Source organism: Eubalaena glacialis, chromosome 10 (genome assembly GCF_028564815.1).
Source record: "Eubalaena glacialis isolate mEubGla1 chromosome 10, mEubGla1.1.hap2.+ XY, whole genome shotgun sequence".
NCBI classification, from domain to species: domain Eukaryota; kingdom Metazoa; phylum Chordata; class Mammalia; order Artiodactyla; family Balaenidae; genus Eubalaena; species Eubalaena glacialis.
Window position 1 is genome coordinate 96,809,064 of NC_083725.1, and position 11,956 is coordinate 96,821,019.

The 11,956-nt window shown below is 48.0% G+C and overlaps 1 protein-coding gene across 1 annotated transcript; it reads right to left on the reverse strand.

The window, feature by feature from the left end:
* Positions 1-1,179: 1,179 nt before the first annotated feature.
* Positions 1,180-11,743, reverse strand: LMO2 (LIM domain only 2). The gene is made up of 4 exons (XM_061201569.1): positions 11,472-11,743; positions 11,125-11,350; positions 6,787-7,002; positions 1,180-2,169 (listed from the first exon to the last, which is right to left on the reverse strand). Exons 1-4 carry the CDS (start codon positions 11,476-11,478, stop codon positions 1,950-1,952), a joined length of 669 nt encoding a protein of 222 aa, XP_061057552.1. The 5' UTR covers positions 11,479-11,743; the 3' UTR covers positions 1,180-1,949.
* Between the last annotated feature and the right edge of the window lie 213 nt (positions 11,744-11,956).

Here is an 11,956-nt window from a genome sequence, read left to right on the forward strand (position 1 = left end):
ATTAACAACTTAGAGCAGATGATCTACCAAACTGGGGGATGTTTCAAAACATTCTTAAGCTTCAGCGTGAGTCAGAATCATCTTTAGCGCTTGTGAAAACACAGACTGCTGAACCCCATCCCCAGCATTTCCGACTCACTCTGTCTGGGATGGAGCCCATGAATCGCCACTTTTAATAAGTTCTCAAGTGATGCTGATATTGCTGGTTTATGGACCACAATCGGAGAACCACTTCCCTTTGTTGATTTAGAACAAATATCCCCTCACTGGAAGTCCCTTATTACTAACACCTAGTTGAAATTCAGTATAACTAGATTTGTTTTAAATAGGCCACCCTAAGCAGTCAAACTTCCCAACCCCTTTTAGCATTTTACAGACCAAGGGAGCCATCACTTAATTATTTCTCCAGAAGAAGAAAAAACCAAGCAAACCCTAGTGATGAACTTTTTAAAGGAATATCACAGTTAATTAATTGTAGCACTAGATGTATGTTTCTGATGTCTTGATAATTAAACACATTAAGACTTCTTGGTACTTGCCAATATTTTTAAGTAACAATTGAAATACATCTCCCGTTAGTCTTTCATTGGGACGTTCTTGAACTAGTGAGCTGAGAGGTGATGACCAGCAGGTGGCGCTCTGAGTCAGTTCATGGCTGCCTGGATGCGGTGAAAGGCAAAGGCACAGACAAGGTGCCTGCTTTAAATCCTCAAAGTAAGGTTCTCTTAACCACTTGTCATAAAATACCCTGAGACACACGTCTTGGAAAATCGAAGTGTCAAGCTCAGCATCTTTGCCACATTTCAAACTAGGTAATTACCTTCTCTCCCAAGGGAATCTGTTTTATGTATTTGTGTCCTTCCTAGGTTACAGGTTTCTCAAAGGCAAAGATCTTGCCTTCTGTTCACTCTATACAATGCTGAAGTGAAATGCAGGTTTTACAATAGCAATCTAATTATTCTACATCCCTCTGAGCTACATGATGACCCGTTAGATACTAATTGCTAGTAATATAGAAATGTGCCTGCCTCATATAAACCCTAGCCGTAAACTTGTTTTTATTTGACCTAAAAGTAAATTGCTTATTTACTTCTCCTTTACAATATAAAAAGCCATTTTTTTCCTGCCATCCCAAATTGTAAGTCATTATCAGGTAAACAACACTGCGTTTTAGTCAGTCATTTTTATTGTCCTCACAGTTTTTTTAAACTACACACAACAAATACTTTGATATAATCTAAGATAATAAAATAGGTGAACAACTTTTTTTTTTTAGATTTACATTTGTATAGAAACAATCTGTGGAACTCCTCACTTCAAAACTAAGGTGTCTAAAAACAGTGATTCATCAGCATTGCTTTAAAGAATTGTTTGGTTAAAAGTTGCAGTTTTCATTCTCAACTGAAATGTTGTCTCCATGCAGTGTCCCTTGGGTCCAAAGCTTAAGGCCTTGGGAAGGTGGCCAAGAAGAAAAGGATGGCCACTCTTCTCTCTGTCCTTCCCTTGTGTAGAGGACAGTGGTTGGACAGGGTTCTCATAAAAGCCAGGAAGAAAAGAAATCAATTGCACATCTCTAGTTTTCAAGGGTTAAAGACATAACAAGTCTGGGCAGAACAAGTCCCCATCTGTAGATGGGAAGCTCCATCATGACGGCACAGAAGCCCCCAACACTCTCTCCCTCGCTAATCATGTCAGTTATTACCCATAGACTGTGGCCATTGTCCATAAGTTCTCCCTCAAGGCCAGTCATTTTGTCACGTTTAAGTTTTGCCCCCTTGCCTTATGTCACTTGGATGCTGTGTATTGGTTCTTGGTGTCCAATTAGGGTCTTTCATCACCTAAGAAATGTCTCAGCCCACCCTCAAATCCCCCAAATGCCTAAGAGTGAAGACCCCACGGAGACAGTGACTTCAGTGAAACACCTCTCCAGAGATGCTGGGGCATCTGGCCTATATCATCCCATTGACCTTAGTCCACTCATAGATGTCCTGTTCACACACTATATCGGAGTTGATGAGAAGGTATCTGTCACCCACACAGAAGTGCTTCTGACAGGCGGCACATTTGAAACATTCCAGGTGATACACTTTGTCCCTCACCCGCATCGTCATCTCGTAGGCACGGATCCGCCTGTCACAGGAGGCGCAGAGGCCGTCCTGGCCAAAGAGCCTGGGGAGAAAACAGAGAGAAGAGCTAAAGAGACAGTGGCACAGATAATACTGGAAGAAAGGGCCTGAGGATGGGTTCCATGCTGTAGGCTGGATTCCCAAGACATCAGGAAGCAAGGAAGAGCTGGGTCCAGACCGATGGCTTTCCTAGAAGGAAGTGGGTCCTCTGGGGTGAGACCGTATCTGTGGCATTTGTGTTTGGCATAACTCGTCCCTTTTCTGAGCTCTCTCCCTGCCTGCAGCCACCACCCTCCACGCCTCCAGGTTGCCCCGGGCCCCACCTCTGTGGAAAAGACTCTCAGTGATTTCAGAGGTTAGGCATGGATTGTGTGTCTCTTCCCAGGGGAACTTTCATTTTAGAAGAGGAGCAGGAGTAAACCCCAGGGGCCCCTTTGAGAGGAAACTGACCAGGAATGCAATGAAATGGGCATCTTTCTGAGGCTCCCAAATTCTATCACATCAACAGCCCCTAATTCTACCCACGGGGAGGGTTGGTCTTGAATTCCTTCAAAGGTACCAAGGCCACCTCCACATGATTGTTTGCTGGGACCCCAGCTTCTGGGAGACAGAGGGAGTTCAACCGAAAACACATGGTGTAGTTAATCGTGCCTCGGAGATCTGGAGGATGAGCAGCATCTCTCCACATAGAATGGAAGATCTTAATTCGAGATCCTCGCTGCCCCAATGGCATGAGTCTCTGGAGAAACTTCTCTTCTGACATTGAAATCAAGACTCTCCTAAGTCTCAGTTGACTGGTTACTTATATTAAGCAATATGTAGTGCCAAAGAGGGAGATGCAATATGGTGGAGCCTAGTGCAGTGGTTCTCAAAGTGTGGTCCTGGTACCAGCCGTATTTGCATCACCTGGGAACTTGTTAGAAATGTTCACTCAGGCCCTCATGATTGAGATGCTCTGTGGGTGAGGCCCAGCCATCTGTGTGGTCCTGAGCACGGCCAGGTGATTCTGATGCAGGCTGAAGTTTGAGAATCAGCCCGCAAGAGTGGGATAACACAAGCATTGGAATCAGAAGACTTGGGTTCAGCCAGGACTGGCCCTGAGTACCTGAGTGACCCTGGTGAGACCTCTGATTCCTCTGAGCTTGACAGTGATCATAGCGTGCCCCTTACCCGGCTGTTAAAGGATGGACACAGCATGTCAAAGCACCAGCGTTCAAGGGCAAAGCCAACGCTGGCTGGATTTTAACACATCTTGGGGGTATTCCAACAGGGCCAGTCTTGCTGCCAGAAGTCATTTTCCCACATGCCTGATTACGTGGCATATCAGCAGGTCCTTTCCACGGAAAACCTTCAGGGCGGGTTTAGGTGAATGCCTGTTCTTCTCGGAAGTTCTTATTAACTTCAGAATAGCAGAGAATCAACTGGTACGTTCTGAGAGGTTCTAGGGGAGATGAGGGCAGTTGACAAATTTTGAAACACATGAACAAAATTAATGGAACCAGGAAAACGTGGTCTGTGGGTAGAGAACTCATGGTTACAGCCAGGCCAGCTAATTTCCCTCCGAATCCCGCTTTCCATTTGAAGAGCTCTGAGTGTTTTCAAGGCACCACCTGGGAGCAAACTCATTACTGGGGGAGAACATTTTATCCCAAGGCAGCAGACGGTGGAGCTGTAGGGAACTGCCTGCCACCCTGGAGGTCACAGAGTGGAAAGACAGTTCTGATTTCCTGATTGTTCAGTAAGTTGAGTTTGGGCCCAAGTGACTTACAAAACAGTGTGCGTGGAATGAAGCCAACCACCTGGGGTGTGTGACCCTTACGGAAGGAGAGCGTTTATTAAAGGGAAGTTGGGGGTAAATTACAACACACGTCAGGCAGCTAATGAAGGGAAGGATGAAGGACTTGTATTTGGGAGACAAGTTCAGGTCCCAGCATCACCTCTAACTAGCCAGGTGCCCCGGAGCCAATGACATCCTCTGCCCTGGCTTCTGTGTCTTAAGCTGTAACGCAAGAGAACTGGGAGAGAAGGCCTCTGAAGGCCCTTACAAGCTCTGGTTTGCTGGGACTTCACTAATAGTGAAAATAAGCCAGGACTTGACATCTAACTTGAGCGTTCACCTCTGGCACCAAGAATTGGAGCCTTAGGCTGGATATCCCAGAAATAGACCCTGAGACCAGGATTTATTAAGGATGTGTCATCAGGGGAAACAGGTAAGGTGACAAGGGAAGCCGGACAGAAGGGGTGCAAGGCAAGCAAATTTGCACGCTCGGGCCAAGTCCCTCAGAGGGGAGCTTCAGCCTGACTGCACGGGGACTCGGGGGTGTAAGTTATGTCTCCAAGCGGCCCTGGCTCCCGGCAAGATTGCAGGACTTTGGTCTCCGGCAGTGCCAGCCACTGGGCCAGGTCTGTTAGGCATGGGGGGGTGGGCAGTGGGCACACTTCTGGCTTTAACAGACACAGGTGCTGGCTGTTGAAAGTAAAACACTTAGGGGTGGAGAGGCACTGCACACAAAAATTGGTAAAAAGCGATCCGAGGGGATCTGGGCTGGGCACTGATATTAACAGCTACTCTTTGGTTCCCAAGAAAACAACATAATAGCACAGGGTTTATTTAGGTTCTGCATGGGGGTCTCATGAATATTTGAGGCTAAATGTCTGAAAGGGGCTGTAACAGGCAAGTCAAACATTGGAAACCCTCAGGGGGAGAAGTTCTCCTGGGGCAGGGGTGGGTGGGCAGGGGGAGAAGGACTGAACCCCATCATAGAACCCATTTCCTCACTCCTCCAACTTGCCTTTTGCAAAGACACTGCCAGATATGTTAAGAATGCAAGCAAACGAGTCCATGGCTAAAGGGCCATGCCTGCAGCAAGAAATGATTTTTCTCCTCTGTCAAGAGGTGTCATGTCTGAAGCTTCCTCCTGCCCATTTTAATAACAATAATATAAATATGAAAGGATGGCTGGAAATGCTTGCACTAACACAGAGTTAATTAACATGTTGCCTAGGAATGTAGCAGGGAGAAGAATTATTTCATGTCACCAAGACACAAGTTAATTAACACTGGGTTCTCCCAGACTATTTTTTTTCTCTCCTTTTTAAAAATGCAAGAGATTAACAAGCCCAGGCAGCACGGGGTTTATTCTTGAATGTTATATAAAAACCGCAGAGATAGGGAGAAGCCCGGGCTCTTTTGACCTTACTCTATCTGTACTTCATTTAATAAGATTCAAATGATTTGACAGGGATGTAGTCAGGGGGCCCAATGGGAATCATTTACCCGTCTGCTTTCTGCACTGTCTTGGCAAACTGATAGAGAGCAGAATCAGGTCTCTATTTATCCCAGTTCTGTTTTCTTGTTTCTTGTCTTAATAAAAAATTGACCAAAATTAAAATCATGATCCTTGGAAACCTGACTTCTTTTCTCTGAACCACCAAATTTGCAAGGACTTTATCAGGAAATTTGGGGGGCGGGAAGCTTACTCTGTCAGTCTCTGGGTGAACAGATAAGCTTCCTTCACCATGGAACTGCCTGCATTTTTTTTTTTTTTTAATGTAAAATGCTCTGAGGGCAGGTTTGGGAGGAAGAGCTGGCCTGGCAGCCAAGGGCACTGGAGTCTAAACAAGCTTCCCTGGTTTGGGTGGTTCTAATGTATTAGGGCTGCATGCTCCACAGACCCTCTGCCACAGGAAGATGGCAAAAATCTGACAGCTACACAGTTAAGCAGATTTGACAGCAGAGGGCACAGAGTTACCTCTGCAGCAGCTAATATGAAACTGGAAATGCTAGAACATTCCGGGCAAAGGCACTCATTTGAGTGCTGGAAAATTCACATAGCCAAACTTATGACCCAGAGCATCCAAGATGTCCTCAGTGCCTGTCTCACTGGGTGTTCTAGAGTTCCTATTTTGCCTTTCCATTCTTCCATTTCTTTGTTCATTAGATCGGAAAAGACTCTAATGATAAATGTCATGAGCAGCTAACATCTATTTGATCCTCATACTCACGCACCAAGCCAAGCACTTTACATGTATCACCCCATCTAATTCCCACCCCTTCTTGGAAGTAGGTATCGCTGTTATCCCCATTTTACAGATGAGGAAATCGAGGCTTAGGAAGGTTACGTAACTTGTCCAAGGTCACAGAGCTAGAAAGCAGTGGTGCTGGGGCTCAAACCTACAGCTGACTTCAGGGCCTTCCTGCTGTGACCATCAAATCCTTGGAGTGCCATGGCGAGATCATGCTTTCTATTTTTAAATTTCTCATCACATAATATTGGAATCTTACAAAAGAATATTTAGAACCTATAGGTATATTTTGAAGCATTAAATGAGCTCCTAGGAGCCCACACTCAAACTTAGAAACTACAAAGCTCCTAGTTCCTTTGGCATGCCCTGTGCCTTCCTACCCAACCTTCTCCCCTTTTCTGCCCCACAGAGGGAACCGCTATTCTGAATTTTGTGTTCATCACTCTCTTGCCTTTAAAATATTAGAATTTGACCATGTAGGAATGTATCCCTGAGGACATGCTTCTCGAACAGGAAGAAAGGCTGACTGCTTCCCTGCATCGGGCAGCTGAGACCCAGCCTGACCTCGCTGGGGCAAGAGGCAGGCACTGGGGGAGACAGACCCACAGCCCCAGGAGGGCAGCGAGGACAGTACCTGAGATAGTCTCTGCGGCAGAGCTTCCTGCCCAGCTTGTAGTAGAGGCGCCGGCCCACCTCGCCCAGCCGGCACCCGCAGAGGTCACAGCTGAGGCAGTCCTCGTGCCAGTACTGGTCGATGGCCTTCAGGAAGTAGCGGTCCCCGATGTTCTGCTGGCAGCCTCCACATGTCAGCAGGGATGGGGGGATCTGCAGCACCTCATCCACTGGCTCCCTGGAAAGAAGGCCAAGCATTAGGGATGACCTCATCTTGGGGAGACAAGCACGGGGGAGGGGTCGGGAGTCATGCTGTGCCCAACAGGAAACCTCATTCAATTGCCTGTAGGTGACATAGGAGAAAGGAGGGGACAACATATACCTAAGGCAGACTGCAGAGAGACCCTGCCAGCCTTGGGTTAGGACAGGAGAGAGCTAGACCCTACATCCTAGATCCCGGAAGAAGCAAGTGCGGGGCACCAAGAGGCACCAAGGCAACTGCAGGTGGTACTGCACCCCTACCCACAGTCCAGCCCCTTTCTCGGCACCTGCGGTCTCTCTTCTTTATCTCACTCTCCCCTCCTACTCCATCTCCACACCTCTCCTCTTTCCTCCTCACATACCCAGGACCCAAGGGCACTGCCCAAACCCAGAGGAGGCACCCAGGACTATAAGAGTTGCTTGCTGCCAAGACAGTGACTTCCTAGAGGGCTAAGAATCTGCAAATTCCCTTTTGAATCTCCGTGCCGTCCTGCCTCAAACCCTTCCCAACTGCACAAAAGCAGAGGTGAGGAAGGAAGAAAGAAGAAAGGGACCCCAAGTTATTTTAGGTTGCTTTCTCTTTCCAAGATAAAAATTCCATCAGGATATAATAGAAATTCTCATTATTATTATCTTTTAATAGAAATTCCGCATCCCATCCTTCTTACTGAATGAATCCTTGGAGAAAAATCTCAGGTGTTAATTAAGGCCACTGTTAAACTTATAAAGGACATCAAACAGAACTTTCTGCATGTGAACATTTTTACAGCAGCAAAACTGATTTGGATGAAGTTGATTTAGGAAAGAAAATGGGGAGAGGGGCAATAATTATTTTCGAGAGAGTGGAAGGCAATTAAACAGACTCTGAAATCTCCACCCAGGCAATTGCTAGGAGTGAGCCTGTGATGTGTGTTCTTACACTGCAATGTCATACAGTGTCTCCAATTCACTTTGCTTAACTGGAATCTGAATACTTCTGTTTTACATTTTAAAAGAAATAACTTTATTTGCCAAAAGAAAATAAAGGGAGTGGGAGAAATGATTCTCTCACCAGATGGGACACAGGGAAAACAGAATACCTGTTGATCTGTGACAATTAACAAGTGCTTTCTTGAACCTCACCAAACACAAATCTATTTTTCAAAAATCTATTATGTTTTGGAAAATGGAACTGCCTCCAACTGTGAAATTCCCAAAGGGAGTTTCCCCCTCGGTACTTTGAGGGTATAAATCTGTGTCTCCTATTTCCAGCTGACGCTAACTTACCAGGTGACCTTGTGTCCTGATTGGCCTGTGCCCACAGCACTCAGCGTCCTTTACACCTAGGGGTGACAAGGCTCAGGGAATCAGTGTTGATAACACACTCTGACAGCTTCAGGTGACTCTGTCTGTAATGTGCATACCTCCCTGTGAATATTTAGGGCTACTGAAACCAAGCCCACACTTTGTAGATCAAGTATGAGGGTCCTTTGTGAGATGATCTCCTTTTAGAAAAGGGAAATGTAAAACCCAAACCAGTTTTCTCCTAAAAACTCAAGACTTTGAATAGTTTTAAGAATTCACTGAAGCCTGGCTTGCTTTCCTTTGTTTCCATGGGTTATACATAAAGACTTCCATTCTCCCTCCTGAAAAATAAACCACCAGCATTTTCACATGCATCACCTCAGAATCGCATCTCTTCCCTTTCCAGAGCCCATGGTCTTACTTTAGGCTTTCAGAAACACTCATGGAACCTCAACACTGCTGGATGCCCTGATGCTGAGCCTGCCAACCAACTGTGAAAGAAGAGAATTTGCACTTAGCTGGTGCAAAACTGCCTGGAATTAAAATGAACTGCTCTTGTTACCCACAGGGAGGCGGTAGGGGCCACTGGTGGCACAGTAGAGGAAATCTCTGTGTCTGTGAATTCTGGCTGTCTTTCTGTCTATATGTTTCATTTGCATATGCCTTGGCAAATTTCTGTGTGTAATTTGGAGATGCTGATCAGACTGACCTCAGCTGCACTGACCCAAGTATGTACACAATGAAGCTTCTGGTAGGATAGTGGTCCACAGTAGAAATGGTAAGCAAAAGAGCTATTGTGATGGCCTGAGATGAGATAGGAAAGGATAGGATGAGATATTGGCTCTATCTTTCTATAATTAATGATAATATCACATTATCTTTGGTGGATGTTCCAAGCCAATAACTGAGTGGGATTCACTCTCTATTATTTTATATTCTCCTAGAGCCTATCTGAATATTACACCTAAACACACTTCGGCCTGGATTTCTGGGATAATTTCTCAACAATTTCCAAGAGAGACAGGGAAAAAATGTGCTGCAGTTATTTCTCAGCTAGCTGGTCCATCTCCAATTGGAGCTTGTCTGCATTGGGCAAATAGTGGTGCAAAGGATGGAGAAGAGCATCCTTCAGTAGGTGCCTGCTGTGTTATGAGGTAAAGATGTTTCAATTTTCCAATCTCAGTGAAAAAGCACAAACTTTGAAAAGAGAACACTTCCTTCAGGGAACTGAAACCTCCAGATTTATCTTCTAATAAAAGGCTTAGTGACTGAGTTCTGCTGATCGAAAAGGCATTAGGCGCCTTTCAAAGGTAATTCATCCAATTCACTCCCTTATTGTATTACTATGGTCTTGCCCAGGCTCTGAAAACTCGGCTAAGTTGTAATTCTCGGTTTGCTAAAAAAAAAAAAAAAAAAAAAAAAGAGCAAACCACCCTTTAAACCCAGTGTTTTCGTAGATACATACTTTTAAAAAGGAATGTTATCTTTCTCCTGAGAATTTAAGGAAGCTGGGTTTTTGTTAGAACAAACCAGACTCCTTATAGAACTGGCATCTGAACCTTCAAGATTGAATAGTGATGTTTATATTCTCACTAGATCATGGTACTTCCTGTGTTTTATGAGAACACACTGAGCTTTTATGCTGGTAACTGAGGGTAAAACCCAGGTATATAAACACCATAGGAGACTGAAATTGGGAGGAGGAGGTACTTCAATCAGGAAAGCACAATTCTTTTAAAGCAGGAAAAGAAAAGAAAACAAAACAAAACAAATGCCTCTTAAAAGCACAAATGGACAAGTCATTAACCAGCTCCTTTGGTCTGTGTAACAAATCCCTTCAAAGGATTAGATGGGGACTTCAAAGGAATAAATGTTCTCAAAACCAGACAGCTAATGAATCTTAAAAGGGCATTTGCGCTGACGGCTAAATGACATCTTAAAACAACCCTTTCTCCCCATCTTAACACTAAGGAATGGGCTGGAGGTAAACATTGGGAAGAGGGGATACTTCAAACCAGTCAGAGCCTCAGAAAACAAATGCAGTTCATTAGAGCTCCGGTTCCCAGACTCCAAACCCTTTGAGGCTGTGATAAAAGCCGTGAGACTCCGCTCCCCAGAAAAATTCACCTATACGCAAAATGGTGCACTAACTTTCGAGGTTCAAAGGTCCCCATCGGTGGACCCCGAGGGGAGAGGCGGGGACGTGTATCCAGATTAACTCCGTTTTTAGCTGCTCTAAAGTCTCTGGAGGCCTGAGTGAGCTCCGAGGTGAATTCTCGCACCTCCTCACCCGCCGGTCCCTGGCGCTGCGGGCAGCCGCTCCACCTGCGGACCGGGAAGGGGGCCGTCGGGGACTCGGGAGGACTCCACTTGTAATGTCCCCCTTTCCAGGACCAAATGGACAAAGAGAAAGGGGACCAAGAAGGAACGAGAGGGGAGAAAGGAGCAGAATCGAGTCCTGAAGGCTCTCGGGACTGCACCTGCGCGCCTCCGACCTCCCCCTCTGCCTACTCAGGTGTAAACTTTCTGGCCCGCAGTGGCTTTGGGGAGCGTCCCAGGTAGCCGGGAGGGGCCCGCAGCGGCGCCGGGTCGACCCCCTCTTCCTGCCGCCTGCCGCCTGCCGCCCGCCGCCCAGCCCCTCTCCCAGAGTCCCCGGAGTCACCCGATAGGATGCGGGAGCCCCGCGCAAGGCAGAGGGAACCAAGGGCACGCTGCGGGCGCGCACCTGGAGCCTTGTCGCCGGCCGCCCGCGCCACCCTGCCGCCCCGGGGCGCGAGGCCGTGGACATCGTGGGTGGCAGGGGCGCCGCACTTACTCAGACGGGTCCAGGCTCTTCCTCTCGATGGCCGAGGACATTGGGGAGGGAGGTGGTGTGCCAGGCGGCGGGGGCGCTCCCTTTGTGGCGCGGGGCTGGCCGGCTGCCGGGGCTCGGACCCCCTCGGATGCTCGCGCGCCGCCGCCTCCGCTCCTGCGCCTCCTCTTGCTCCGGCGCTCTGGCGGCGAGCTCGCCCCTCCGCGCTCAAGGACAGTCACCGCGCTCCCTTCAAACGCCAAAGAGAGAGAGCGAATCACCGGGCTGCCGCGCGCCGCGGCCGAGGCGGGGACAGGGGCGCGCAGCCTGCCCCGGGCGGCTGCAGCTGCCGCTGCTGCTCAGGACTTAACCTTCCATCCCGGTCCCGCCGCCGCCGCCCGGTCCGGCTCGGCTCGCGCGCTGTCGCCGGCTCCGCGCCGCCCACGGCAATAGTGCGCGACCGTCCGGCCGCCCCTCGCCCCTCGCCCCTTCGGCCCGGGTCGCGGCGCGCAGCTAGCCGCTGAGGGCAGGGAGGGGGCGGCGGCCTGGGGGCCGGGAGGGGACTGCGCCTCTCTCCCCCGGCTCCCTCCTCTCTCGGGAAGGTCTATTTTCGCTCAGCTTCCCTCTGTCTCTGGTTTCATTTCCTTTTTCCTGATCATGATTCAAATACAATAGAAGGAAATCACATTTAAAGAGACAGCTGCCCGGTACCCACCCCCCCCTTCTTTTTTCTTCTTCTTCTTCTTTTTTTTTTAACGGGGCTCCTGGGGATTAGCGATACAAACAGCAGCAGTAGCCGCGGCAGCAGCCGGCGCAGCAGCCGCCGCCGCAGCAGGACTGAGTTGGCTTCTTAAAG

Bases quoted from the DNA above. Each gene is read 5' to 3' on its own strand.
- LMO2 (XM_061201569.1), bottom strand. The intron at 7,003-11,124 runs GTAAGTGCGGCG...CCTTCTTTCCAG, and splicing joins AAGAGCCTGGACCCGTCTGA to GGAGCCAGTGGATGAGGTGC. The intron at 2,170-6,786 runs GTACTGTCCTCG...TTTTCTCCCCAG, and splicing joins TGCCGCAGAGACTATCTCAG to GCTCTTTGGCCAGGACGGCC.